The sequence below is a fragment of the Ictidomys tridecemlineatus genome, chromosome 3 (assembly GCF_052094955.1).
Source record: "Ictidomys tridecemlineatus isolate mIctTri1 chromosome 3, mIctTri1.hap1, whole genome shotgun sequence".
Taxonomy (NCBI): Eukaryota; Metazoa; Chordata; class Mammalia; order Rodentia; family Sciuridae; genus Ictidomys; species Ictidomys tridecemlineatus.
In genome coordinates, this window is record NC_135479.1 from 51,894,129 (window position 1) to 51,920,329 (window position 26,201).

Consider the following 26,201-nt stretch of genomic DNA (forward strand, 5'->3'; position numbering starts at 1 on the left):
TTACTGGGACCCAGGGTAGTGGAGAGTCATGGGGAGGGAGTCTGAGCACTGGGGAGCAGGGACCTGCATTCCTCCAGCCTACAGTTGTCAGAAGAAAGCAGAAATGTGCACTGCTCAAGAAAAAAACCTGTCCTCTGCTCAGGTATTGCAGAAGCAGCCTCATTTCCCTAGGAGGCGGACTTCCTCCTGCGGGGGAATCCCTGGCAGGGAGGAGCAGGGGCCCTTCCTCTTGGCGGCCTTGGGACATACAGCAGGTGCTGGCACATGCCCTGGCTGGGAGATGGGGTGGGAGCTGGCTTGAAGGGGTCTCTGAATCCATAGATGGGATGCCGGGGACCAGGCACAAGAAAACATGGGCTCCTGGGGTCCTGGGGAGGAGTCCTGCAGTGGCTGGGGGCTTAGGGCCGCTTCTTTGTCTCTATCCAGAACCTTATGTAAGAGCTTTTCTTGGGAAACAGGAAGTCCTGCTTGCCAAGTTCAGCACAGGGAGTAGTGCAGGCCTTATTCCAACACACCCGGCCCGGCCCGGCCTTAACCCCAGCACCCAGCCAGTTTCTTATTCCTGGTTCTCTTCTCCAGCGACTCCCACCTCCTTTTCTCACCTTCAGTTGCCCCTAGCAAACTTCCCCAGTGGTCTCTCCCATGCCTGAGCCAGAGGGTCTTCTGTCCTCATCCCCTGGTCCTCAACACTGCCCAGCTTGTCCCCCATTCTGCGCCTGGCACCATGCCCCATGGCCAGCCAGCCTTCCCTCCCCCAACACTGGGGCCGCCCCTGGGTTCCTGAGCTCTGGCCGCTCCTCCTGGGTGTCACTGGTAGCCCCGTCCTTCCTAGAGAGACTGGCACCAAATTCTCCTGAGGCTGGGGGGAGGGTCTCAAGGAGACACTAGCCCTAAAGAGGGGTGCCAGGAGCACCTAGAGTACCCCTAGCTTGCTTTCCTCCTCCCTCCTTTTTATTCTCAAGTTCCTTTTTATTTCTCCCTTGCGTAACACCCTCTTCCCTTCTGCACCACTGCCTGTACCCCCACCCTCCCTGCCACCTCCTTGCCCCTCCATTCCTGAAGGCACAGCTGTTAGCAGGGTCCTGGGCTCATGCCAGCCTCATCTCCTTTCTTGCTAGCCCCCAAAGGGCCCTCGGGCGACATGGGGGGCCCAGTCCGAGAGCCGGCACTCTCGGTTGCACTCTGGTTGAGTTGGGGGGCAGCTCTGGGGGCTGTGGCTTGTGCCATTGCTCTGCTGACCCAACAAACAGAGCTGCAAAGCCTAAGGAGGGAGGTGAGCCGGCTACAGAGAAACGGAGGTCCCTCACAGAAGGAAGAAGGGTATCCCTGGCACAGCCTCCGAAAGCAGGTGAGTGAGGGGAAATGAGAGTCCGGGAGAGAAGAATGGGTGTCAGGGGGTCTCTAGGTCTCTGAGCTATGGTCTGCAAAGTTTCAAATAGGTGTAAGAGAGGGTCTCAGGTTTGGAAGTCAAGGGAGCGGCCATTCTAGAAAAAGAAACTGTTAAAGATTAATGCTTCTTGTACCTAACAGATCCTGGAGGGCAGCCAGCACCAAGACACAGGGTGCTGGGGAAAGGTGCATGAGGGATTTGAAGCATTCCTAGTTTGGAGGAAAACTGAGAAGGAAGGCTGTCTGGGGTCCTTGCATCTTAGTCTTACCTTGACCCTCTTTCTATAAGCAGAGCCCTGAAGCCCTGGAAGCCTGGGCCAGTGGGGAGAGATCTCGGAGAAGGAGAGCAGTGCTTACCCAGAAGCGGAAGAGTGAGCCCTGGGCACAGCAGGGGTGGGAGGTGATCTTGTAATGTGGGGATCAGATATATATATATATATATATATATATATATATATATATATATATATATATATATATTTTAATCTGAGCTAAGTGAGGGTGGAGGGCAGACATCAGGGCACCTGAGGTAGACAATCCAACTGAGATTTCCTCTTTCTCTTCTCAGAGAGGCATTCAGTTCTGCATCTTGTTCCCATTAACATCACCTCCAAGGGTGAGCATTATTTTAAATAATGACTTTGGGGAGGGGCACAAGCAAGGAATTTTGGGGCTGGTATCTGGGCCCAAGAGAATCTTAAGAGGTGAAAAGATGAGAGATGATAAATGTCTAGGGTGTAAAGAAATCCTGACATCCACACTCCTCACCTCCAGAGGACTCTGATGTGACAGAGGTGATGTGGCAACCAGCCCTTAGGCGTGGGAGAGGCCTGGAGGCCCAAGGATACGTTGTCCGAGTCTGGGACGCTGGAGTTTATCTGCTGTATAGCCAGGTAACTCCAGGCATACCCTGAACTCCACATGGGGGCCTGGAGGCTATCTCTTTACTCTTCTCCCAGAGCCTGTATGCCCCATACTGAGGGTTCCTGATCCAAACTTGGGAGGCCCTTATTCATACCAAACTTGGGAGGCCCTTATTCATTTCCTAGCTCCTGTGAGGGCTCCAAAGCTGTCTCAGAATGATCATACCATCCTGTTTTTCTTCAACATCTTCTCTCTTCCCTGCCAGGTCCTGTTTCATGATGTGACTTTCACCATGGGACAGGTGGTGTCTCGGGAGGGTCAGGGAAGACAGGAGATTCTATTCCGATGTATATGCAGTATGCCTTCGGACCCTGACCGGGCCTACAATAGTTGCTATAGTGCAGGTGAGAATCATATAAGCATTGGAAGTCGGATGTGAGCAGAGGACATGGCTGAACTAGACGGTGGAAGCCTGGGTGTAGAGGTAGATTTGAGGAATGAAGGACAGAATGCCTAGGTCCTTAGAGGAAGCACAGAAAAGGTGGAGCTGGAGAAGGCAGGGTGAAACATCAGAGTATGTGGATGGCTGTGCTTCATTGAGCATCTGTTTTCTCCTTTTCTCAGGTGTCTTCCATTTACACCAAGGGGATATTCTCAGTGTCCTAATTCCCCGGGCAAAGGCGAAACTTAGTCTCTCTCCACATGGAACCTTCCTAGGGTTTGTGAAACTATGATTGTTACAAAAGGTGCTTCTGAAATGGGAAGACCAGTGGGGGTACACATTGGAGACAGCCAAGAGCTGGCTAGACAAAAGATGGGGAATGGGCAGAAACAGAAGCCTCTACTTGGGTCTGATTTCATCACTCAGTCCACTCATTCTTCACTCCCAATCCTAGATTTTGACTTAACGGATATTAAAGAGGCAGAATATCTTGCTTTCATCTCCCATCCGCCCCAAATTCTTGTGTGTGTGTGTGTGTGTGTGTGTGTGTGTGTGTGTAGGGGGGTTGGGAGGTGGATGCCAGGCATTGTCCAGACGTGCTGTGGGTCCTCTGGAATGCATCCAGAACAGCACTACCATCTAGCGGCAGTTTGAGGGAATCATTCTGCCTGCTGGCACAGTCCACTAAGCCTCTCTCATCTAGGGAAAAATCTCAGTCCTAATGCCACACCCCTCTTCAGGTACCCTCTGAAGAAACTGTATCTATTGGGCCCCATATTCCGTCACTATTTCCAGAGATGTATCTATTATGCGTCCGTCTGTAGGGCGTGCCCGATGACGAAGGTCCTTTTGCGACCACATTACTCTTAGGGTCCCAAGTTTTTTGTTTGGTACTGGGGACTGAACCCAGAGGCGCTTTACCACTGAGCGACATGCCCAGCTTATTTCCATTTTAAAAGACAGAGTATTGCTAAGTGGCTAGGGCCTCCCTAACTTGCTAAGGCTAACCTCGAACTTGTGAGCCTCCTGCCTCAGCCTCTCCAGCCGCTAGGACTACAGGCGTGCGCCACCGCGCCCAATCGGGTCCTAAGTTATTCCTTTTTTTTTTTTTTTATTTTTTAAAGAGAGGGGAGAGAGAGAGAGAGAGAGAGAGAGAGAGAGAGAGAGAGAGAGAGAGAGAGAGAGGAATTTTTTTAATATTTATTTCTTAGTTCTCGGCGGACACAACATCGTTGTTGGTATGTGGTGCTGGGGATCGAACCCGGGCCGCAGCATGCCAGACGAGCGCGCTACCGCCTGAGCCACATTCCCAGCCCCCTAAGTTATTCCTTTAATACTCTCCATTCCCCTAGCGTGGCAGGCTAGACTGGTGATCAGATGATCCTTGGATGTGTCGTACGCACTGGCTGGTGTTCACCTCATTCTTTTGAGCTCTTTTTGCTCGACAATCGCTAAAGTAAAATAAATGAAATAAGTCCCCTGGTATTTCGCCTCAAGTTGCTCCCTGTATCAGGACCTCCCTGCCCTGCTGCCTCTGTCCTGACGCACCCACTGGACAAGGGTCTAGGGTCCCTCAGGCTCAGGCCCACGAGCGCCGAACGCAAAAGGGCGTGAATCGAGACACAACACGCAGGCGCAAACAGCGGAGCTGGGGGGGCCGGCACGCGCGGCCAGGTAGGGAGGTGTGCGCAGGCGCAGCCTGGCGTAGAGCTCGGGGGCGGGACGCTCCCGTGACGACTACGTTCTCCGGTAGGCGGGACTGGGCGCGTGGAGGCGGGACTGGGCGCGTGGTGGCCGCGCCGGCGCCGTTCGCCGGGTGTGACGTACTAATTGTGCGCCGCCAGCGCCGGTGGGCCTGGGGCTCGCGGGAGGGGAAGGAGGAGGAGAGGGGGGGAGGAGGTGGTGGTTGTGGTGGTGGTGGTGGTGAAGGAGGTACAGGCTGAAGCCGAGCAAGAGGCGGTCGCGGCGGGGTCGCGCGGTGCGCGGCCCAGAAACCCTGTAATCCTGAATTGATACGGCTGCGCCTAAGGACAGCAGGAGTGGCGGGGCCGCCGCCGGCGCCGGAAAGATGAGCCGGGAAGCCTGAGGCGGAGACGCCCGCCCTCGGGCCCGTCCGCCCGGCTTCCCCGCTCCGGTGAGGACGCCTCTTCCCCTCCCCCCGCCCTGCCTTGGCGTCCCATTCCTGAGCCTCGCTCCTACCGAACAGGGGCCAAGAGGCCCTCGACGGGGCGTCTTCAGCCCCTGTTAGCCTAGCTGTCCAGTCTTACGGTGCTGGGACGCATTTTGGTCCCCGGGGATGGGGTAGGAGAGGGGGCTGGGCTGACCTGGCTCACGTGGCTCGGTTCTGTCCCAGTACCTTGATTCGGTACCGTAAACACCGATTCGGTTTTCTTTTAGTTTCCTTCAAAATTGTTTCCCTTTCATCAGATTCTGACCTCTGAGCCATATACCTAGCGCTTCCATTCCCACCTGTGATGATCTTAGAGTGCTCACCCCACTCCTCCACATTAATTCCAGACTGAGAGGGAGCCGTCTTCCCAGTCTGGACAGTTCATCTGTGAAAGTTGTATTCTCTCCAGATACCTCTGCACCATGTCAGGGATCTTATATTGGGCCATCTCCACTAGCAAGCTCACCTTTATTAGGCTCTCAAAGAACACCTGGTTATGTTAAAATGGAGAGTGGAGCCTGGAAATACTGGGTTTCACCCAGAGACCTGAGAAATAAGATCACTTAGGCCTGCTGCTTAGCCATTTTCCCTTGCCTCCATCTGGGTAAGGGAGAGATAATGGCTCAGACTCTAAAGGCCTTTTTGTGGACCACATTAACTAGGAAGAGCTAAAGTTATGAGTTTTACATTTTTTCTCTATTATTTGCATGTGAATCCCAAGGGCTTGCTGAGGAAGAAGAATCAGGGGCAGGATGTTTGGATTCTGATACTCTAACCTTTGTTTTACAGGGTACTGAAACATGAAAGAGACTATACAAGGGACCGGGTCTTGGGGGCCTGAGCCTCCCAGACCTGGCACAGCTTATTCGAGCCCCAGGAGGGAGCGTCTTCGTTGGCCCCCACCACCTAAACCCCCTCTCAAGTCTGGTGGAGGGTTTGGGCCAGATCCTGGGTCAGGGACCACAGTGCCAGCCAGACGCCTACCTGTCCCTCGGCCTTCTTTTGATGCTTCAGCTAGTGAAGAGGAAGAAGAGGAGGAGGAAGATGATGAAGATGAAGAAGAGGAAGTGGCAGCTTGGAGGCTGCCTACCAGATGGGGTCAACTAGGAGCCTCCCAAAGGCCTCGTCCTCCCCGCCCCACTCATCGAAAAACCTGCTCACAGCGCCGCCGCCGAGCCATGAGAGCCTTCCAGATGCTGCTCTACTCAAAAAGCACCTCGCTGACATTCCACTGGAAGCTTTGGGGGCGCCACCGGGGTCGTCGGCGGAGCCTCACACACCCCAAGAACCATCTCTCACCCCAGGAAGGGGGTGCAACGCCACAGGTGCCATCCCCCTGCTGTCGTTTTGACTCCCCCCGGGGGCCACCCCCGCCCCGGCTGGGTCTGCTAGGTGCTCTCATGGCTGAGGATGGGGTAAGAGGGTCTCCACCAGTGCCCTCTGGGCTCCCCATGGAGGAAGATGGACTAAGGTGGACTCCAAAGTCTCCTCTGGACCCTGACTCGGGTAAGGTGGGAAAGAGGTGGGGTGAAGTGGGGAGGGCTAGCAGCTGGAGCACCAGGAGACACTTGCTGTGGTGAGAATCAAGCCTAAGGAAAGCAGAGTGAGGGATCTGAAATAGCTGAGAAACATCTTCATTAAACCTCACTTTAAGCAGGAAATAAGACTAACTGACCATGCTGGGAAATAGAACCCCTAAGTTGGAGTCCTGTGGTCTTAAGTACAGATGAGAAAGGGAGCTATGGTTTAGGAAACTTATCCACTTCAAATCAGAACTCCAGCATGTACATCTCCAGAGGACACTGTTTACATAGTGGTAGAATGGGATCCCCTCCTGGTAGTGGAGTACATAATCTCTGTTTGTCTGTAACATTCTTCCTCAGAATACTTAACCTCCAGAGAACTCCAGCCAAACAATTTAACGTCTTTTATTAAGAACTCAAGTATTTGTTGAGCCATTATCATAGGTTGGGCAGTAGGCTGCATGCGAAGTGTAGAGTAGTAACATATTCCTGAAATTTATATTTCTGATTCCAGTCTTTTCTTGATTTCCTCCTATCTGCGAATAGGAACTCCTGCTTTCTCTCTCATTAGAACCTCTTGGACATCCTTATTTTATGCTTTAGTATTTTTTTTGGCGGGGGCAGGGGGTGTCTCCTTACCTTGAGGCTTATATTGGTAAATTCTGCTTTAATTCATCCTTTTTGTGGAATTATATTTGTGTGCATTAGTTAATCTTCCCATTATTCTTTCAGCTGGGCTAATTTCTCATCTCCATCCTATTTCCCTTGCCTTATAGGCCTCCTCTCGTGTACTTTGCCTAATGGCTTTGGGGGACCTGGGTCAGAAGGGGAGCGCAGCCTGGCACCCCCTGATGCCAGCATCCTCATCAGCAATGTGTGCAGCATCGGGGACCATGTGGCTCAGGAGCTCTTTCAGGGTCCTGATTTGAGCACTGGGGAAGAAGCAGAGCGGCCCGGGGAGAAAGCTGGCCAGCATAGTCCCTTGCGGGAGGAGCATGTGACCTGTGTCCAGAGTAAGCCCTAGTGGACCTAGCCTCCTTCCTTTGGTCAACTCCTAGAGCAAAGTCTCACTTCCCTCTCTCTTCTCTATCCAGGCATCTTGGATGAATTCCTTCAAACTTATGGCAGCCTCATCCCACTCAGCACTGATGAGGTAGTAGAGAAGTTAGAGGACATTTTCCAGCAGGAGTTCTCCACGCCTTCCAGGTAAGGCTTGAGGGACTGATTCTCTTTAAAGGAGTGCTGGGACCTAGGGGTTAGGAATAGAATGCTTGTTGTTTTATCTCCCATAGGTATGTACTTGGGGAGGAGGAAACTAGAGCTGAAGGGGAGGAATCTGCAGGCAAGGTGTCAAGTCCCTATAAGCCAACTGGGAGGGTCTTCACCTGGGACCCTGAAATATTATGTATTTCATGTATCTTTCTCGGGAATGAGCCCTTTCAGGTCCTCCAAAGGATCCATGATCAAGAAAAAGAAAGTCATTTTAGGTTCTTATTCTAGGCAGTAGTAGGTATTTCTGTATGCCCCAGCTCCATCATCTCTTGTGTGATTCTACCTTTGGCCTACTCAGAAAGGGCCTGGTACTGCAGCTGATCCAGTCATACCAGCGTATGCCAGGCAATGCCATGGTGAGAGGCTTCCGAGTATCCTATAAGCGGCATGTGCTGACCATGGATGACTTGGGGACCTTGTATGGACAGAACTGGCTTAATGACCAGGTGAGAAGTGGTGGAGAGGCAGCCTGAGTAGAGATTCTGGGGGAAGGGTGTCTGAGGCCCTCTGCATGGGAAGCCATGTACTCAAGCCACATCCTCCATGGCAAGTTGCCTCTCATCTTCTTCCCAGGTGATGAACATGTATGGAGACCTGGTCATGGACACGGTTCCTGAAAAGGTAGGTCCAACCACATAGTTTAGTCCCCAGAACAGTGGCAATTCTAAGCAGTTTTCAGTTCATCTCTTCCATTTTATATAAAGAGGGTTTCTGTTTTCTGGGGAAAAAGTGGTAGAAGTTATCCATTTCAAATCTCTAATCTTGGTTCTGGACTTACCAATTCTTTTCCCTTCTGCCAGCCTTTAATGTTTTTCCTTATGGCTAACTCAAAAAGAATTGGGATGGGAACCTATTTAAAAAACAAAACAAAACATTTTTTCACTCTTAGGGATTTGGAGTGGGGGTTGTTCGAACCAATCTTTAGAGCCATATGAAATGGAGTGGACTAGAAGAAGGGAGGGGAGACTTGGTGGTAGGCTCAGGTCTTTTAATTTTACCCAACTCTATTGTGTCATTGGCACAGGTGCATTTCTTCAACAGTTTCTTCTATGATAAACTTCGTACCAAGGGTTATGATGGGGTGAAAAGGTGGACCAAAAATGTAAGTTATTAATTGATAACTATTTATACAATGCTTTGCTTCTGAAAAATTAGAGTGGTTTTCTATGAGCCCTTTCCCAAGTTCATTCAGTCTTACAAATATTAAATACTTACGTGAGGCAGGAACTGTTATAGGCACCAAGGATGCAGTATTAAATGAGGAAAACTTTTATTTCATTTATATAAATGAGTCCCAAAGAGAAACAGAACATGGTTGAGGAACGCAGGGCCTGTGTGGGTAGCCTATTTGACTGGAGCAGAGTGAACAAAGGGAGAATGATAGAAAAATTGGGTTAGAGAGATCATGTAATGCACGTAGGATAGGTTAATGAGGTACATTACATGTACCAAGAAGCCATTGGAGTTAAGCAGGCTGGTTCTAGTAACAGATTAAACAGGAGCAAAAGTGGAAACTGGCAGACTAGCTAGGAGAGAAGCACAGTAGTCTAGGAGAAGTTGCTAGATGGGAGTGCTAAAAGTGGAGGTGGAGTTGGTTGGGGACACTGTGAGAGTAATTTTATCTAGAATAAGTTTCACAGGTATAACCAGTAGAATTTTATGACAGGTCAGATGTGGGAAATGAAGAAGATAGAGGAATGGAGGGTAATTCCTAGATTCTTGGCCTAAGTGAACTGGGAAAATTGGAAGAGAAGGAAATTGAGATTTTTCTTCTTTATGGGTTTCTCTGCCCTACAGTTGACAGGCGAGGAAATTTCTACAGCTTTTTATTTTATATACTTACCTTTTTATTTTGAGATGGGGTCTCATTATATCACTCAGGCTGGGCTTGAATTCCCCAGTTCAAGAGATTCCACTGCCTTTCTAGTATTTGGGACCCAATGTTTTGGGACTATGTAGTGGCACATGTCATAACATGAGACTCCCCCCCCCCCCCCCGCCCCCAGTGCTAGGGATCAAACCCAGGGTCCTGTGCATGCCCTTGCCTCCTTTTTTCTGGTTTCCTCTCTTACCTAAACAATCTAATGTCCAGATGTTGAGCCTTGCCTCAAAGTGCAGGGCCTGGGTATTGTGTTCTCTCACTTGTCGTCCTTATGTCCCTTTAGAACCCTTGTGGCAATTACCAGGACCCTTTTGTGTTCTACCTGACCTCAGCTGCTCTCTCTCAGGTGGACATCTTCAATAAGGAGCTACTGCTAATCCCCATCCACCTGGAGGTGCATTGGTCCCTCATCTCTGTTGACGTGAGGCAGCGCACCATCACCTATTTCGACTCACAGCGTACCCTAAACCGCCGATGCCCTAAGGTTTGAAAGGGGTAGGAGGAAGGTGGGAAAAATGTAGGGAGAACCAGTGGCAAGGCTTTCCTGGAAAAATGGTGGGCTTTGGGTTTCTGAGGAGCAACCTGGGCATGGTATTTGCCACTGTCATACCTTGGGTTAAGTTATGACGTGAGAGGCATCAATATTCTTTTTTCCTACCCACATAGCATATTGCCAAGTATCTACAGGCAGAGGCGGTGAAGAAAGACCGACTGGATTTCCACCAGGGCTGGAAAGGTTACTTCAAAATGGTGAGTTTCCATGGGGAGGGATATGGGGTGATGATGAGGGTAATGGTAGGAGGCAGAAATTGAAGTCATACCCCTGGGAGTCTCTAGGTGAATAGGTCTACCTTTTATTTTCTAGAATGTAGCCAGGCAGAACAATGACAGTGACTGTGGCGCCTTTGTGTTACAGGTAAGCAGATGATGGGGCCTCCTTCTTTTCCAGTTCTGAAGTCATTTGGGTTAAATTTTGGGAGGCTGTTGACTCATTTGGCTCACAGCCAGCTGTAGAGCAGGGAATAGCCTTATTTGTTAGAACACAGAAACCCTGATTTTATTGGTCCCCTCTATCCCACAGTAGAAGTGGGCTGCTTGAGGCCCTGGTACAGCTGCCTCCTAGCTCCTGATTCAATGTTTTATTCCACTTAAAGGCTAGGTATATTATGTACAAAGAACAGTAACATCTGAGCCAGGCTGATTTTGAACTCTAGACCATGGGAGTGTGGCTCCCTCTTATGTGAAATGGGTATAGTCTCTAAAAAATTGAGATCTCATGAAATATGTAGCACAGGTCCTGACTTGGGAGGGATGCCCAGTAGATGGTTCTCATGGCCTGCTTTGTTAACACCCAGTACTGCAAGCACCTGGCCCTGTCTCAGCCATTCAGCTTCACCCAGCAGGACATGCCCAAACTTCGTCGGCAGATCTACAAGGAGCTGTGTCACTGCAAACTCACTGTGTGAGCCTCGAACCCCAGGCCCTGGGCCCGTTAATGGGCAGAGGGACCTGGGAGACCCTCCCCAAGATACTCCAGTTCCTTTCCTTTCCTGCCTCTCCCCATCCAATTCCCTTTGGTTTTTTCATATTTAAATGTTTTAATTGATTTCTGTATTTTTTTTTTCTTTTGAGAGAATACTTGTTGATTTCTGATGGGCAGAGGGTGGCCATGGGGAAAGTCCTTTTCTCCCTCTCTGCAGGGGAGTGTTGCCTTGTGGCTTGGGTGGAGCAGTCATTCCCCCTTCTATGCCAAGGGGGCAGGAAATCAGTGTGGGGGTGGTGGGCGGGCAAAGGGATTACTGCCTGCCATATCTTCAAAACTTTTTTTATATATATATATAAATGCCACGGTCCTGCTCTGGTCAATAAAGGATCCTTTGGAGATACATAAGTGGTGGTCTTCCTTAAGGGGCCTCAAACTAGAGGATATGCGCTCTCAGGACTCCTTACAACCTGTGCAGTTAGCTATTCCTTTTGGGATCTTTAGACTGCAGGAGCCAGGTCTCCATACCTGATTCAGTCAGTGCCAACACCCAATCTTCATCACTCAAACAAATCCCCCAACCAGAGTGCAGAGGGCAGAAAGAAGGTAAAGTAGGTAAGCCGCAAAAAACGGGGGAGCCTGAGAAGCTGGGGAAGAAGCCAAAGGGATTGGGGAGGAGGCTGGATAGGATTTATGACAGCTACCCCACATGCCTTTAAGCCCAGAAATAGTTCCAACCCTCGTCCTCCCTCCAGCCAGGGGAATCCTCACAAGTCCTAGGATCGCTTCTGATTCTGTCATCCCCATTACTTAGAACACTCCTGGGCGGTGTCGGATCTATCCTTGCTGCCAGGGAAAACAAAACTTTGAGTCCTGTGGAAACCGGGAGCACAGGTAAAAGGAAGTGGCAGTCCCGGGAGCCCGGAAGTCCCTTGAGGCTGAGACCTCGCCCCCCTTGCGCGATAGGACCTCCTGAACCACATGACTAAGGCACGATTACCTCCGCACGTGTAAGGGTGCAGGGCCCCAAGATGGCTGCCAGGCCTCGAGGCCTGACTACTCTATGTCACTTCCGTGCCGGCGAGAAAAGCGGACCCATTAGCCAATGAGACTGCGGGGCGGGTCTTCACCTTGATAGGCGCCGAAGCTACCCAATGGTGGCTTCGAGCCGTAGCGCCTACGAGCTAACGTCACGCCGGGTTGCAGAGCGCCGGCAGGCGGGGCCGAGGCGGCCAAGCCAATGCGATGGCTGGGGCGGGGTCGGGCGCTCTATAAGTTGTCGATAGGCGGGCACTCCGCCCTAGTTTCTAAGGATCATGTCTGCGAGTCAGGATTCCCGGTAAGAAAAGCATTTGCAAGAGTTGTGGTTACTTACCCTTCCGTTCCCTTCCGAGGGCCCCGCCGGGGGGAAGCTGAGAGGCCCACCGCCCCAGGCCCACTAGGGTTGCGGGGAAAACCAAGCCGGGAGGACTGATCCGGGGGGCAAGAGGGCAGATCCATGGTCGACGCTGCCATCAGGCCCGAGGCAGAGGGAAAGAGAACCCGGTTAGGGCCGAGCGAGTGAGGCTTATTACGAGTCCTCGATCCGAGGCGATGCCGTGCGGGAAGCCCTGTAGCTGAGTGGCGAGACGAGGTCGCGACCTAGCGTGGGAAAGAGGCAGAGGCGACCGCGACTACGTGGCCCGGATCCGGCCGGTCCGGTTGCCTCACTGTGCCAGGGGAGGGTTCGTGCGCGGGGGTTCCGGAGGATTCTGACGGTACCACTCGCTAGAGGCGGGGGTGCCTGGGTCCTCAGACAGTCGCTCCGTCGCGGCTGAAATGTGGGTCGGGGAAGAAGAAACCGGCCGTTCAGTGTGCTGGTTTTCTTGACGGCCAGGACTGAGCCTAACCCCGAGGAGCGGCCGCGTGAGGCACCAGGAGCCCACCCGGCGCCGGGCGGGCGGGTCCATTTTGCCGCACAAGCCGGGCATTTGGCAAACTGCGGATGGGCAGGTCCACTTTCCTTCGGGGGTGAGCGGCCTGAGGTATGGGAGGGCGACGCCATTTCGCGACGGGGGCGGGCGGGATGTGGATTGTTCCATGGGGGGTGGAGACGCCGCTGGGTGGTCGAGGGAGCGAGCACATGGCGGCCTGAGGGGTTCCCCTCCCCCAGTTTGCTTCGCTTCTAAGTGTTGTGCAATCTCCCCCTTTGCTAGCTCGGCTGGGGCTCATTGTGCGCGAGGCCGCCACCGCCCGCGGCCTCCCACATCCGGGCATTGCGAGGGGGGGCATCGGCTGGAGGGAGTGGGGGAGGGCGCGGGCGGAGTGACGTGGGGGAGAAGGGGATGTCCTACCCTCCGATCCAGGAGGTGAAGGGCGGGACTTCCGGCGCGCTGGAGGTGCGGAGGGAGGTGCACGCGCTTGGGCTTTGAGCGGCCAGGCCCAGGACACGTGGGCCCGATGGCAAGGAATACATCCGGGCACGGCAAGCGCAACGAGCCTTCTTCCACCCTCTGGGTCTTAAAGGAGGACTAGCCCATTATGTTGGTGGCCGGGCTGGGGTAAAGGCCGAGTCCGTTGTTTTTTTTTTTAAATTGTCTTGAACCGGTGGGAGTTGGAATGAAAGCTGATGGCATCATGCATGGCTGCTTGCTGAAGTGCTTCAGTCAGGCAGGGGACAAAACTCATACCTTAAATCAACAGATCCAGAGACAATGGCCCCGATGGAATGGAGCCCGAAGGTGTCATCGAGGTGAGACTACGAACCTGCTGCTTCTACTCTACAGGCAGTGCCACTTGCAGTTTGCTCTAGTTTCTGGTAGTCCAGTAGGGACTTGGGTTTCGGTTAGACCAGAACTTGGGATTTATCTAAGTTTATTAGCTTACAAATAGCAAAGCCCCACTCTAAGGTAGAGTTAAAACTCCTTTATAGGCTTTGCAGGGAAACTTAACATTTCTGGGGGTGATTATAAAACATGTCTTTTGAATTCTCCACAAGCCTTATTATTACAGTTGTGATGTTATATCAATTGGCTTTTTAGTGATTTCTCAGTTATCTAGAACCAGTTGGCTTTCTTAGAGGGAGAGGGAGTTGTCTAGGTGCAGATGCCAGATTCTAATTGTTCCAAACTCATCTATTTCACTATTTTAAGTTTTAATTTCTTTGCTTTCTGCAGAGTAACTGGAATGAGATTGTTGACAGCTTTGATGACATGAATCTCTCTGAGTCCCTCCTCCGTGGCATCTACGCCTATGGTTTTGAGAAGCCCTCTGCCATCCAGCAGCGAGCCATTCTTCCTTGTATCAAGGGTGAGATCTCTCAATCCCAGAATAGATTGGATTGCTCCTGACCTGTGTAGAATGGCATCAGTCTAGTTGGTGGTGATCATCTCATTAGATGGAGCAAAATGATCCCTTGTTGATCCCACCTTTACTTTTGGTCCCTGCCCATTTCCTATTTCATGCCTAGGGCACACAAACTCTGCGTTTTCTTTCATACAGTTGCGTTGTGATTGTTTTTATAGCTGTAGTCTAGTTTCGAATGGTTTAATCCTGAATTAACTAGTACCTTGACCTTGTCTTCTGATTTTTGAGAAGTAAAGTTAGCAAAACACTTAATTTTTGGTTTATTAACTGTTGGTTGCTTACCTCATGAAGCTGGGGCTTGATAGTCTTAAATGTGCCAAAATTGTATGCCTTCTGACACATCTAATTCTGATTTGTCTATTCAGGTTATGATGTGATTGCTCAGGCCCAATCTGGGACTGGGAAAACAGCTACATTTGCCATATCAATTCTCCAGCAGATTGAATTAGATCTAAAGGCCACCCAAGCCTTGGTACTGGCACCCACTCGAGAATTGGCTCAGCAGGTAAGTGTGGCTTTGGCTTCCCTGCCCTCTCTGGAGGACTGGTTTAGAGATAGCAAATATAATCCAAAACTCTATTCTCTGACCCATGCTCTGGGGTAGGGAATATGGATTGACGGCTTCTAGTTCTCAGGATTTGTTGGATTAATTATAAGTTGCTTCTTCCTCCAACACAAACACTACCACTTCTCCGCCCATTTCCTGAGTCAGATAGAAAGGCTGCTGGGTGGGGCTTAGCTAGCTGGGCAAGTTTGGTGCCTATTTTATGAACAAACCCCCTGGCAATGGGCAAAGAGACACCTCACTAGTGGTGTTACTCTTATATCAGTCAGGGGCAGAGTAGAAGATAGTCCTTTGTTCATCCTAGCTTGATGCCTGTGTTGTGGCCAGAGCTGTTTCATGCCTAGGGCACATAAGATCCTAAATTGGACTGTTTTCTTGGAGTGCAAGGAGTAAATTCTGAAATGTTCTTTGGCAGATGTAGTGATTATTTTGCTGTGAACTTATGAGCACAAACAAAGTAGACAAGAAATTAGTAAATGCTGGCATATAACCTATAATCCCATCTACTCAGAAAGTCAAGGCAGGATTGCAAGGTCAAAGCCAGCTTGGGCGACTTGGCAACACTTTGTCTGAATATAAAAAGAGCTGGTAATGTGTCTCAGTGATAGAGCACTTCCCTAGCATGCAAGAGGCTTTGGGTTTAATTATACGATAAGAGTAGAAATAAATTCTAAGGCCCTTATGTTTGGGAAAATTTTTTTTTATGTTTGGTGGTGTTAGGTTTTTTTTTTTTTTTTCTTAAGAATGAACATATCACCTAGTTTAGGTTTTCTAGCAATAGACCATAGAAGTGTATCATGAAGTCATGTGGTTCATAAAGCTGGCTGTTGATGGATTCAATGGGTTGTGAGTTAAGAAAGTTAAGGGTCATAACCATCCAGCTTTAAAAACTTAATCATGCTTTGTTATGAATCAGTATATACTCAGGAAACTGTTCAAATATTATTTCTGTAATATTGAGCAGTGTGATCTTAGCGGGTTAACAACTGTTTCTCACCCAAAAATTTAATAGCTGTTGAGAAGAAATGAAGATGAAACTCATGAAAAATGGGGGGTGGGTGGCACAATTAGAGCTAACATGTAAGTATCTGTCTTTTCTCTGGTTCAGATACAAAAGGTGGTCATGGCATTAGGAGATTACATGGGTGCCTCCTGTCATGCATGCATTGGGGGCACCAATGTGCGTGCTGAGGTGCAAAAGTTGCAGATGGAAGCTCCTCATATCATTGTGGGTACCCCTGGCCGCGTGTTTGATATGCTCAACCGGAGATACCTGTGTGAGTACTATGTTCCTGTCCCCTGGTTCCTTTTTCTGCATGCTTTCCCCTTAAGCCAAGTCTTATTTCTAAGGATGCTGCTGCTGCTGCTTTTAAATGAGTTGCTCTATGATGAACCCCATGCGTGTCATCTGAGCCTGGCTTCCCTGTCATCTTAGCCCAGGTAGTGTTCTACTTCCTAGGGCTGCTGCTGTCTGGCTTCCAGGGAGGTCCCAGGCAAAGGATCAGTCCTTGTATTCTGAGAGCAGACTGCCTGCTACTTCCCTATTTTACCAAAAGAATTAATGTATTTTGTATTTCTCTGATTACTGTCTCTTGGTATTTTCCTACTCTAGCTCCCAAATACATTAAGATGTTTGTATTGGATGAAGCTGATGAAATGTTAAGCCGTGGATTCAAGGACCAGATCTACGACATATTCCAGAAGCTCAACAGCAATACCCAGGTGAGAAAGGCCCTAGTCATTATTTCTAGAATTTTTTTTTTTTAATGGACAGCATACCTTTATTTGTGTGTTTTTTTTATGTGGTGCTGAGGATCAAACCCAGTGCCTCCCACATCCAAGGCAAGTGCTTTACTACTGGGCTACAGCCCCAGCCCCTGTTTCTAGAATTATATTTATGCCAACCACACTAGAAATTATAGTGTGGTTGGCATAAAGAAAGTCCAGTGTCATGTGGCAGGGGAACCATACCAGAATCTGGTCTCACCATCCCTAGCCCTGACTTTTTCCCCCCTCATTAGGTGGTTTTGTTGTCAGCTACAATGCCTTCCGATGTGCTTGAGGTGACCAAGAAGTTCATGAGGGACCCCATTCGAATTCTTGTCAAGAAGGAAGAGTTGACCCTGGAGGGTATCCGCCAGTTCTACATCAACGTTGAACGAGAGGTGGGGCCCGGTGCAGGAGGCGGACCTGATAGCAAGTTGTTGGGTATAGCCCCTGACTGATTTCTCTCCCTACCTACAGGAGTGGAAGCTGGACACACTGTGTGACTTGTATGAAACCCTGACCATTACCCAGGCAGTGATCTTCATCAACACCCGAAGGAAGGTTGATTGGCTCACTGAGAAGATGCATGCCCGAGATTTTACTGTCTCTGCCATGGTGGGTTTTTCCCCCTTGACAGCTCTGTTGTCAGTGCCATACTAATTTTCCCAAAACCCATGTACCTACCTACCTGCTATGTAGAACCTTCTGTATGATTTCTAGCATGGAGACATGGACCAAAAGGAAAGAGACGTGATCATGAGGGAGTTCCGGTCTGGCTCTAGCAGAGTATTGATTACCACTGACTTACTGGTGAGTAAAGAGAAATGCAGAGACCTGAAAGGGGAGAATCCAAGGTGATTCCCTCTCCACGGGGCCAACTAGTGCCTCTCGGGAAAGTAGCAACTTGGAAGAAGACCTGGCATGCCTGAGGTCTGTGGGAGACAGAGGATACTTGATTTCTTTGCCTTCCTTTGGCTGCCTACATGCATATTTAAGTCCCTCTGGATGGATCATATCCTTAATTCACAGGCTGAATTTGCCATCTTTCTTGACATAGGCCAGAGGCATTGATGTGCAGCAAGTTTCTTTAGTCATCAACTATGACCTTCCCACCAACAGGGAAAACTACATCCACAGGTAAGTGTAGATCTGGGATTATTTGTCCTAACTCCTTAGACTAGACTTCTAAGCCTTTTTGTGCTTAAAAGCTTTTGGTGCTCCTTGGCCTATTTTTCATTCCCATTATTATTTTTTCCCCAGAATTGGTCGAGGTGGGCGTTTTGGCCGTAAGGGTGTGGCTATTAACATGGTGACAGAAGAAGACAAGAGGACTCTCCGAGACATCGAGACCTTCTACAACACCTCCATTGAAGAGATGCCCCTTAATGTTGCTGACCTCATCTGAGAGGGGCTGTCCTGCTACCTAGCTCCAGCCAGGGTTCAATCCTGGGGGCTAAGGAGCAGCTGGAAGGGGGAGGGAAGGGAGCCAAGGGATGGACATCTTGTCATTTTTTTTCTTTTTTTTTTTTCTTTGAATAAATGTCACTTTTTGAGGCAAAAGAAGGAACCGTGAACATTTTAGACACCCTTTTCTTTGGGGTAGGCTCTTGCCCCAGGCGCCGTCTCCTCCCAGAAAACACTAATCCATGCCCCTAACCTAGTCACCTCCAAATCCCAGAGGCTCTCCCACCCCACTTAAATCCTAAATGATTCAAGGGGTTATAACGTCACAACCTCATTTGCTGGACCAAATCTTCGCGGAAAACCCCTAAGTGAGGTTGCCCAAGGGATTGTCCCCAGGTGGGAGGAGCAGGGGAGAGAAAATGGTAGCCATTTTTACATTGTTTTGTATAGTATTTATTGATTCAGGAAACAAACACAAAATTCTGAATAAAATGACTTGGAAACTGCCTGTTTGGGCTTCTCATTTCTTCCCTTCCCTCTCCCACCTGCAACTTGGGTGTGGTGCAGCTCCCCTTTCCTACCATGCTTACCTTATTTGATATACACTATGCTGCCTTCTTATTAAGAGCTGCCAAATAGCTATTTCCTCAACTGAAAATCATAGTGTTAACACATGATGATGTGACCCTCTAAAGGGTTGGGTACACTGTCACAAGTGGCTCACATGACCCCAGCTAAGAGGAAGTAACTGGAGGAAAGGGGAGTGAAAGCCAGCTGTTTTTGCTTTCCGCTTAAATGTTTGGGAGGGGCCCACCACTTCTAGGTTAGTCCTCCAAATAGTAGATGATCCCCGAGACATACTAGAGCGCCATCTTTACTCACGTGACATCTTTTGACTTTGTCCTGTTACCTCCTACTTACACTAAGAGCCAATAATCCCCTAACTTGATTTCGAAAACTAATGACTAAGATTGGTGGCTGGAGCTGAGGTGCCTGAGTCAGGTTGGGGGTGGGGTCAGCTTAGTTACAGGAAGTAAGGGACTTTCATTTCCTCCTCTTCCAAGAAAAGGCAAAGGGAATAGGGTTGAACAACTGGTGCTGGCACATCCTAGCTGGACCTGGGGTGAAGCAGTTCTGCCATGAGGCTGGCTGTACTTTTCTTGGCTTTGTTGGGGCTACTAGCAGGTAAGGACAACGGGGAAACTGAAGGGAGGAGTCCCTGGGAAGGAGCCTGCCCCTGGATTGTTAACTAGTCTCTTTGCTGAAAGCCCAGGAAACAGGGAATGACTGTCCTCACAAAAAATCCGCCACTCTGCTGCCATCCTTCACGGTGACACCTACAGCTACAGAAAGCACAGCAAACCCTACAACCACTCAAGGACCCACCACCAGCAGCCCTGGAAATTCCACAATTCATCCAACAAGCAAAAGTACTACCAGCCCTGGACACACGACTGCCACTCACAATCCTGCCACCACCAGCAGTCCTGGAAATTCCACAATTCATCCAACAAGCAACAGTACTGCTACCAGCCCTGGACACACGACTGCCACTCACAATCCTGCCACCATCACCAGTCCTGGAAATGCCACAACTCATCCTACAACAAGCAATGGCACTTCTACCAGCCCTGGGCTCACTAGCTCCCCTCACCCAAGACCACCTCCACCCTCTCCAAGTCCTAGCCCAAGCTCCCAGGAAGCTATAGGAGACTACATGTGGACTAATGGTTCCCAGCCCTGCGTCCGGCTCCAAGCTCGGATTCAGATTCGAGTCCTGTACCCAACTCATAGTGGAGGAAAGGTAAAGCTAAAACAGTGAGGAGAGGGCCAAGTAGCAGGAGACAAGTTCAGAGAAAAGAAGGAAAAGTAGAGGGGATGGGGAGCCTCAGATGGTAGAGTCATATAGTCTTGTGATTCTCTGCTCTAACTTCCGCAGGCCTGGGGCGTCTCTGTACTGAACCCCAACAAAACCAAGGTCCAAGGGGGCTGTGAGGGAGCCCATCCCCACCTGTTTCTCTCATTTCCCTACGGACAGCTCAGTTTTGGATTCAAGCAGGTATGGTTCTATGAGTTCATCCTCATCCTTCTCTCACCCTCCCATCGTGCCATCCCTACCAACCCCTTGCCTCACTCCTTCCTCTGCTGTCCTGAGCCTTCCTGTTCACCTCCTAGGACTTGCAGCAGAGCCAGAGCATGGTCTACCTGAATTATATGGCTGTGGAGTACAATGTGTCCTTTCCTCAGGCAGCACGTAAGTAAACCTCCCTCTACTTCCTAAAAGACTAAGTTATGGTTGGGAAAGTAGATTGGACCTGACCTTTCCTCAACCCCTCAGAGTGGACATTCTCAGCTCAGAATTCATCCCTTCAAGATCTCCAAGCACCCCTGGGGCGGAGCTTCAGTTGCAGAAATGCAAGCATCATTCTTTCTCCAGCTCTTCACCTTGACCTGCTCTCCCTGAGACTACAGGCTGCTCAGCTGCCCCATACAGAGGTCTTTGGACCAAGTAAGACCTACCTACTCCTTCCCTCCTAGAATATGCCCCATGAACTGGAAGCCCCTTCCCCAGGCCCAATCTCCCCCCCCCTTTTTTCGGGGGGGGTGTGTACTGGGGATTGAACTAAGGGGTACTCAACCACTGAGTCACATATCCAGCCCTATTTTGTATTTTATTTACAGACAGAATCTCACTGAGTTGCTTAGCATCTTGCCATTGCTGAGGCTGGCTTTGTACTCATGATTCTCCTGTCTCAGCCCCCCCTGTTTCTGGGATTACATGTATGCACCACCATCCCCAGCCCCAAACCTCCCTTCTTAAACCCCAGACTTCCTTCCTCTCCTGGGTTTGTCATGACTATTGGGCAGCTCTCCTCCCTTCTTCAAAATTCTGCCTGATTCCCCCTTTTACTTGCTGCTCCAAGTCATTATGATGAGCTTCTCACCAGTATACTTAATTTCGGTTCCCCTTTAATCCCAGCTGCCTTCATTGCAATGCCCACTTGCCCTATCTTTTTCTACCAGGTTTCTCTTGCCCCAGTGACCAGTTCACCTTCCTGCCTCTCATCATTGGTTTGATCCTGCTTGGCCTCCTCACCCTGGTGCTTGTTGCCTTCTGCATTTTGCGAAGGCGCCCATCCACCTACCAGCCCCTCTGAACATCTGCCCGGACTTCAAGGCACCAGAGAGCACCCTCATTTCCTCACCGGGCCACTAACTCACAAAGTTATCTTCCTTCCCAGTCTTTCTTGAAGAACAAAAACAGAGATAATGCAATTAGGAGGAAGGAAGGGAGAAAGGTTTCATTACACATGACAGGCTTCTCCTCCCCAGTAGGAGAGTGGTAAAACCTACTCAAATCTTTGTCCTTCATTTGCCTTGTTCTGCCAGGATTAAAAGCCATGAATTTTTTGTCACATGCCTTTGTGTTTTACATGGTTCAGCTGCAAGGAGCCAAAAAAAGCTGGTGAGGAGGGATGAAAATACCAATGTGATCAAATGCCCCGCCCATGGGTTCATCTCTCCAAGTCTGGCATTAGCAGTTATTCAATCTGCCAGACCACTTCCTCCATTCTGGGGCCACTGGCCCACCCTTGCCTACAACCCAGTGGAGCCATCCATCCTGGCAGCCTTATTCCTGGTCCTCATGTACAATTACAGGTACAGCAGATAGCCAAAGCAACGCGTAAGTGACTGTAATTTCACTTCCAAAGCAGTTCAAGTGGCTCGTAAGAAAAAATTCCCTGTCATTGTGTCCAGGGGTAGGTAAGCAAAGAACTGCATCAACCAGCGTCCGGGTGCTGGGTAGCAGAGAGCAGGGCCCCTGCAAGGGTAGTCCCAATATACGCTTTTCCCAGACAGATGCTGGATCCAATCATTCTTGCTGAAATCCTTGCCCAGCACATAGTGCACCCTCGGACCACCCCAAAGGAGGTCCCTTGCTAGGTTTCCTGAAGGCTGCCACCTCAGAGCCTCGCGTGGTGGCTCAGGGGTTGCCCTCTCCCAACTAGGCTCTTCCCCCACCCCTCGCCCCCATGCTCCTTCCTCTTTATTGTTCCGGACCCAGCGGTCCCTGGGACCCGGCCCACAAGACGGAGAAACATGGGGCTAAAGAAACATGGGGCTCCGACTGGCCTGCTCTTGCCGGCGCCATTGCCTGTGGAGATCTAAAGAGAAAGGGGAATATCAAGGTATAGCGCCCCGCCCAACGCCATTTTGGAGAATCATTTCTTTCCTGTTAACTTTGAACAATATAAAGTTGGCAGGGAGAAGACAAGATGGCGTCTTCGGCGGGGGGTGGGGGGCGGTGATAAATCTTGCTTCCAAATTGGAAGCGTAAACAAAGACGCGGAAGGTCTAACTGCGCAGGCGTATAGCTTCCGCACGCTTTAAAACACTCCGAAACGTGGACTTTGAACTAGCCCTATTTTACGCGGCTGAAGCTGAAGCCGTGAGAAAGAGCCGGGAATAGGGGGCGGTGCAGCTTCGTGGAGGCGGAGTGCCTGAGCACGCATGCGCACTGTATAATGGCGGGCTACGGAGACTGGCGGAAGCTGGTTTTCCAACATGGCGGCAGAGGCAGACGGGCCACTCAAGCGAGTGCTGGTGCCGATTTTTTTACCCGAGGAATGCTACGATCAGCTTTTGGTCCAATGGGACTTGCTTCATGGTGAGTTTTATTCGGTCTCCAGTGAAAGTCTTGCTCGAGCGACCTCAACCCGTAGGTGGGACCTGACTGGCGACTAAGTGACGGCGGTAGCTCCTGCCACGGCGAGTTGGGCGGAAGGCGCTTCTGAAAGGGGCGGAAGTGTCTGGGAGTCTGTGGAGGGAAGGCGCATATTTGGGCAATCCGGAGAATCTCCATAAGAAGTACTTTATGAAGCTTGTGCTTTAGCGACAAGATGAGAAGACTTACATTTTACAAAACAAAAATGTGACCAAATAACTTTATTAGGTTATTGGCAGGGTTAACTCAATTCAAAGCTTATGATGAATCAGGTCTTCAGCACCCAAAGGCTCCTGGCACCCCAGTTACTCTCCTTTCAGCCTTCCCTTCTGGGAAACTTTCTGCTCCTGTCAGTTCATGGAACCTCCCTAGTGCTTGCAGGACATTGTGCTAGGTGCACTCAGGATCAGTGAGATTGTAATTCCAGCGACTGGGGAGGCTGAGGCAGGAAGATAGCGAGTTCCAAGCCAGCCTCAGCAATTTAGCGAGACCCTAAGCAACTCAGCGGGACCCTGACTCTAAATAAAATATTTTAAAAGAGGTTGTGGGATGTGATTCAGTAGCTAAAGGCCCCTGGGTTCAATCCCCGCACCAAATGAATGAATCCCGCTGGACCAAGCTCCTGGGGGAAGACTTCAGTGCTAGAGAAGTTGTGTATAGCTAGGGCATAAAATGAGGCCTAGGAAGGGTGGTCAGGAATAATCAGGGTTCGAGAATAAGTGGGTATATGGGGCCGGAGTTGTTGCTCAGGGGAGAGTGCTCACCTAGCACATGGGAGGCCCTGGGTTCTATCCTCAGCCCCACATAAAAATAAATAAAATAAAGGTATTGTGTCCAACTACACTAAAAATGGGTATAGAGGCCTGAGGTTCCTAGCATGTATGAGGCACTGAGTTTGATCCTCAGCACCACATAAAATAAAAGATCTTGAAGAATGGGTATAGAGACCTGCCTTTAAAGAGAGAAGCAATGGAGATCCTTGGAAATTAAGCTGAGGAGTTTAGCTGTAAATTTGTAGAAAGAGAATGAAAAACTGGTGGGAGGGAAGGTGTTATGGTAGAAGCTGTTTTGGAAAGTCCCTAGTCCAGATAGGAAATGGTTTGGAGCATTTTCCAATCCTTTGCCTTTTTTGTTTGCCTCCTCAACTCCAGATCAAACTTATTTTTGTGGATAGGATATGTGAAGGTGAGGGGTGGGGAAGGAGGCAGCCCACTGGAGCACTCCTTGGACTTGAGTTCCAGAGGACTTCTCTGCATCTTTTTTTTTCTTTTCTCAGTTCCCTGTCTCAAAATTCTTCTCAGCAAAGGCCTTGGGCTGGCCATTGTGGCTGGGTCACTTCTTGGTATGTATCATAACTGCTGTCAAGGTTGGGGTGGAGGTGCTGAAAGGTCATAAACTGCATGGGTCCCCTAACTGGAAGTGGGGTTAACTGTGCTTCCCAGTCCATTCTGTAGCTGTTGTATCATGCTACCAAGGGGTGGAGGCTTCTCAACTCTGCCCTTCTCATCCTTTCCTCAGTAAAGCTGCCCCAGGTATTTAAAATCCTGAGAGCCAAGAGTGCAGAAGGGCTGAGTCTCCAGTCAGTAATGCTGGAGCTAGTGGCACTGACTGGGACCATGGTCTACAGCATCACCAACAACTTCCCCTTCAGGTGAGGGGTCCATCATTCATCCCTAAGGGTAATTGCCCACAGCTCTAGTGGGAGTTAAGATGAGGAAGGCAAAGGGGTAGAAAGGCTGAAATCCTTCCAAAAATCTAGTTATGACTCACGGAGGTGATGAGAGAAAAGTGAGCATCACAAGAATGCCCAGGATTCCAAATGAGATGGGATTGTAGAGGACAAAGTAATCAGAGAATTGTGTCCCTAGATGGATGGGCCATGGAGGTCTTCCCTGCCTCTTTCTAGGCCCTCCTTTCTTCCTCCCAACTCTTGACTCTGCAGCTCTTGGGGTGAAGCCCTGTTCCTGATGCTCCAGACGATCACCATCTGCTTCCTGATCATGCACTACAGAGGACAGACTGTGAAAGGTGCTGGGAATTTGCCAGGAATAGGCTGTAACTCTTGGGAACCCTACTGGTTATAAGCCTGGGGAAACTGAAGGATGTACAGAGGTCGATGATGACTCCTTGTTTCCTCCACCCCCAGGAGTAGCTTTCCTAGCCTGTTATGCACTGGTCCTGCTGGTCCTGCTGTCACCACTCACACCCTTGGTAGTGATTACCCTGCTCCAGGCTTCCAATGTACCTGCTGTGGTGGTGGGAAAGGTGGGTACTGGGAATAAGGCCTTCGCGGGCAGGGGGCAGGTTAAGGGCAGAGTAGAAATGTGGGGTGTCACACTGAAGGGAATGGAGAAATCAGTGACAGGAACATGGGAAATAGTTCAGGTGACAGAACCAACAGTCTTGACTACCTCTCTTAGCTGCTCCAGGCAGCCACCAACTACCACAATGGGCACACAGGCCAGCTCTCAGCCATCACAGTCTTTCTACTGTTTGGGGGTTCCCTGGCCCGAATATTCACTTCCATTCAGGTAAGTGCACTTTCTGCCCTCCAGAGGGCACTCTAACCTCATCTACCCTTCTCCATTGAAGACTTATGTTGCCCCCTGAGGCTTTTGTCCTTAGGGGAACCTTTCTTGATTTATGCTGAAGGGTGGCCTTCTCTGTCCTTTACAACCAGGAAACCGGAGACCTTCTCATGGCTGGAATCTTTGTGATCTCCTCCCTCTGCAATGGCCTCATTGCTGCCCAGGTCCTCTTCTACTGGAACGCAAAACCTCCCCACAAGAAGAAAAAGGAGGAATAGGGTTGAGCCAGCTGTTTGAGTTGGGAGTCATTTTGTGTTTCCACCCATCCACCCAACCTCAGGGTTCTCCCCATGTGAGCTAGTCTGTTGATGTGACTTTTAATCATTTTCCATTCCTTTGCAGTTGCAACTTCCTGAGCCAGAGTCTGTTTTCGGTGAAAACAGGTAGTGGGAACCAGATCTTTAGAAAAAAGAGGACAGTGGTAGTCTCTCATGCTGACATTTTGATATTAAAGTACCATTCCAAATCTTGTACATGTGCTATTCAGTCATCTTTTTAATTGGCTGAGATTGTTTCTTTAGCAACAGTTTCTAGCTGTTTCCTCATGGGGCAAATGTCTCGCCCTGCCCTCCCACCAACCCTCTTCCCTTCTGGCCCTAGAGGACAGAACCTGAACAGTGGGATGAAGGGAACTAGGGGCTTCTGGCTGGGCCTTTTCCCTCCCCCAGCCTGGCTTGGACTACGTCTTAGACCCCAGTGCTGGGGTGGGGGAAGGGGGACAGAATGACTCAGGCAGGGCCCCAGGGTGGGGTGAGGAGGTTCCTGCTCTGGCAGGTCCAGG

General features: G+C 50.1%; 5 protein-coding genes, 1 long non-coding RNA gene and 4 other non-coding genes across 16 annotated transcripts; 9 read left to right on the top strand and 1 right to left on the bottom strand.

Moving 5' to 3' along the window:
- The first annotated feature begins 28 nt into the window (after nucleotides 1-28).
- Tnfsf13 (TNF superfamily member 13) lies at nucleotides 29-3,199 on the top strand. Its single transcript, XM_078042810.1, has 7 exons — nucleotides 29-254; nucleotides 1,119-1,348; nucleotides 1,682-1,760; nucleotides 1,958-2,005; nucleotides 2,164-2,282; nucleotides 2,519-2,657; nucleotides 2,878-3,199. The coding sequence occupies exons 1-7, from the start codon at nucleotides 29-31 to the stop codon at nucleotides 2,985-2,987; spliced, it is 951 nt and encodes a 316-aa protein (XP_077898936.1). The 3' UTR covers nucleotides 2,988-3,199.
- Nucleotides 3,200-4,598: 1,399 nt separating this feature from the next.
- Senp3 (SUMO specific peptidase 3) lies at nucleotides 4,599-11,433 on the top strand. Of its 2 annotated transcripts, XM_005332806.4 has the most exons (11): nucleotides 4,600-4,829; nucleotides 5,655-6,371; nucleotides 7,165-7,401; nucleotides 7,483-7,594; nucleotides 7,959-8,106; nucleotides 8,234-8,281; nucleotides 8,685-8,762; nucleotides 9,889-10,026; nucleotides 10,209-10,292; nucleotides 10,408-10,458; nucleotides 10,898-11,433. In XM_005332806.4, exons 2-11 carry the CDS (start codon nucleotides 5,666-5,668, stop codon nucleotides 11,006-11,008), a joined length of 1,713 nt encoding a protein of 570 aa, XP_005332863.2. In that variant the 5' UTR covers nucleotides 4,600-4,829; nucleotides 5,655-5,665; the 3' UTR covers nucleotides 11,009-11,433. The 2 variants fall into 2 exon arrangements, with proteins under 2 accessions (XP_040125300.2, XP_005332863.2); XM_040269366.2 differs by lacking the exon at nucleotides 10,408-10,458 and having other exon boundaries at nucleotides 4,599-4,829.
- On the bottom strand, nucleotides 6,778-12,904 carry LOC120884189 (uncharacterized). The gene is made up of 2 exons (XR_005726474.2): nucleotides 12,401-12,904; nucleotides 6,778-7,637 (listed from the first exon to the last, which is right to left on the bottom strand). It is a non-coding gene; the product is annotated as an uncharacterized LOC120884189 (long non-coding RNA).
- Nucleotides 12,248-18,614, top strand: Eif4a1 (eukaryotic translation initiation factor 4A1). Of its 2 annotated transcripts, none has more exons than XM_005332807.4 (11): nucleotides 12,248-12,364; nucleotides 13,708-13,756; nucleotides 14,181-14,313; nucleotides 14,736-14,875; nucleotides 16,044-16,212; nucleotides 16,548-16,657; nucleotides 16,957-17,100; nucleotides 17,180-17,317; nucleotides 17,423-17,512; nucleotides 17,760-17,839; nucleotides 17,963-18,614. In XM_005332807.4, the coding sequence occupies exons 1-11, from the start codon at nucleotides 12,342-12,344 to the stop codon at nucleotides 18,105-18,107; spliced, it is 1,221 nt and encodes a 406-aa protein (XP_005332864.1). In that variant the 5' UTR covers nucleotides 12,248-12,341; the 3' UTR covers nucleotides 18,108-18,614. The 2 variants fall into 2 exon arrangements, with proteins under 2 accessions (XP_005332864.1, XP_077898937.1); XM_078042811.1 differs by lacking the exon at nucleotides 12,248-12,364 and adding an exon at nucleotides 12,939-13,049.
- LOC120884659 (small nucleolar RNA SNORA48) lies at nucleotides 14,346-14,482 on the top strand. The gene has a single exon (XR_005727080.2). It is a non-coding gene; the product is annotated as a small nucleolar RNA SNORA48 (small nucleolar RNA).
- On the top strand, nucleotides 15,146-15,288 carry LOC120884658 (small nucleolar RNA SNORA48). The gene has a single exon (XR_005727079.1). It is a non-coding gene; the product is annotated as a small nucleolar RNA SNORA48 (small nucleolar RNA).
- LOC120884685 (small nucleolar RNA SNORD10) lies at nucleotides 16,316-16,458 on the top strand. Its single transcript, XR_005727106.1, has one exon. It is a non-coding gene; the product is annotated as a small nucleolar RNA SNORD10 (small nucleolar RNA).
- LOC120884631 (small nucleolar RNA SNORA67) lies at nucleotides 17,550-17,689 on the top strand. The gene has a single exon (XR_005727054.1). It is a non-coding gene; the product is annotated as a small nucleolar RNA SNORA67 (small nucleolar RNA).
- Nucleotides 18,615-19,128: 514 nt separating the features above from the next.
- On the top strand, nucleotides 19,129-21,522 carry Cd68 (CD68 molecule). The gene is made up of 6 exons (XM_005332809.5): nucleotides 19,129-19,291; nucleotides 19,375-19,910; nucleotides 20,046-20,165; nucleotides 20,282-20,360; nucleotides 20,445-20,615; nucleotides 21,131-21,522. The coding sequence occupies exons 1-6, from the start codon at nucleotides 19,246-19,248 to the stop codon at nucleotides 21,262-21,264; spliced, it is 1,086 nt and encodes a 361-aa protein (XP_005332866.1). The 5' UTR covers nucleotides 19,129-19,245; the 3' UTR covers nucleotides 21,265-21,522.
- A 965-nt stretch (nucleotides 21,523-22,487) lies between these two features.
- Nucleotides 22,488-25,893, top strand: Mpdu1 (mannose-P-dolichol utilization defect 1). 5 transcript variants are annotated; one of them, XM_078042812.1, is made up of 8 exons: nucleotides 22,488-22,775; nucleotides 24,109-24,174; nucleotides 24,351-24,483; nucleotides 24,775-24,860; nucleotides 24,979-25,097; nucleotides 25,253-25,363; nucleotides 25,513-25,657; nucleotides 25,763-25,893. In XM_078042812.1, the coding sequence occupies exons 1-7, from the start codon at nucleotides 22,673-22,675 to the stop codon at nucleotides 25,636-25,638; spliced, it is 744 nt and encodes a 247-aa protein (XP_077898938.1). In that variant the 5' UTR covers nucleotides 22,488-22,672; the 3' UTR covers nucleotides 25,639-25,657; nucleotides 25,763-25,893. The 5 variants fall into 5 exon arrangements, with proteins under 5 accessions (XP_077898938.1, XP_005332868.2, XP_013217226.2 ...); XM_005332811.5 differs by having other exon boundaries at nucleotides 22,514-22,775; nucleotides 25,513-25,893; XM_013361772.4 differs by lacking the exon at nucleotides 24,351-24,483 and having other exon boundaries at nucleotides 22,516-22,775; nucleotides 25,513-25,893.
- Nucleotides 25,894-26,201: the final 308 nt, after the last annotated feature.

Coding starts and splice junctions, on each gene's coding strand:
- Tnfsf13 (XM_078042810.1), top strand. CDS start 29: ATGGGGAGGGAGTCTGAGCACTGGGGAGCAGGGACCTGCATTCCTCCA. Junction 2,283..2,518: donor TTTATCTGCTGTATAGCCAG/GTAACTCCAGGC, acceptor CTTCCCTGCCAG/GTCCTGTTTCATGATGTGAC. Junction 2,658..2,877: donor CAATAGTTGCTATAGTGCAG/GTGAGAATCATA, acceptor TCCTTTTCTCAG/GTGTCTTCCATTTACACCAA.
- Senp3 (XM_005332806.4), top strand. CDS start 5,666: ATGAAAGAGACTATACAAGGGACCGGGTCTTGGGGGCCTGAGCCTCCC. Junction 7,595..7,958: donor GAGTTCTCCACGCCTTCCAG/GTAAGGCTTGAG, acceptor TGGCCTACTCAG/AAAGGGCCTGGTACTGCAGC. Junction 8,763..9,888: donor TGAAAAGGTGGACCAAAAAT/GTAAGTTATTAA, acceptor GCTCTCTCTCAG/GTGGACATCTTCAATAAGGA.
- Eif4a1 (XM_005332807.4), top strand. CDS start 12,342: ATGTCTGCGAGTCAGGATTCCCG. Junction 17,513..17,759: donor TGATTACCACTGACTTACTG/GTGAGTAAAGAG, acceptor TTCTTGACATAG/GCCAGAGGCATTGATGTGCA. Junction 17,840..17,962: donor AGGGAAAACTACATCCACAG/GTAAGTGTAGAT, acceptor TTTTTTCCCCAG/AATTGGTCGAGGTGGGCGTT.
- Cd68 (XM_005332809.5), top strand. CDS start 19,246: ATGAGGCTGGCTGTACTTTTCTTGGCTTTGTTGGGGCTACTAGCAG. Junction 19,292..19,374: donor TTTGTTGGGGCTACTAGCAG/GTAAGGACAACG, acceptor CTTTGCTGAAAG/CCCAGGAAACAGGGAATGAC. Junction 19,911..20,045: donor CAACTCATAGTGGAGGAAAG/GTAAAGCTAAAA, acceptor TAACTTCCGCAG/GCCTGGGGCGTCTCTGTACT.
- Mpdu1 (XM_078042812.1), top strand. CDS start 22,673: ATGGCGGCAGAGGCAGACGGGCCACTCAAGCGAGTGCTGGTGCCGATT. Junction 25,098..25,252: donor CTGCTGTGGTGGTGGGAAAG/GTGGGTACTGGG, acceptor TACCTCTCTTAG/CTGCTCCAGGCAGCCACCAA. Junction 25,364..25,512: donor GAATATTCACTTCCATTCAG/GTAAGTGCACTT, acceptor CTTTACAACCAG/GAAACCGGAGACCTTCTCAT.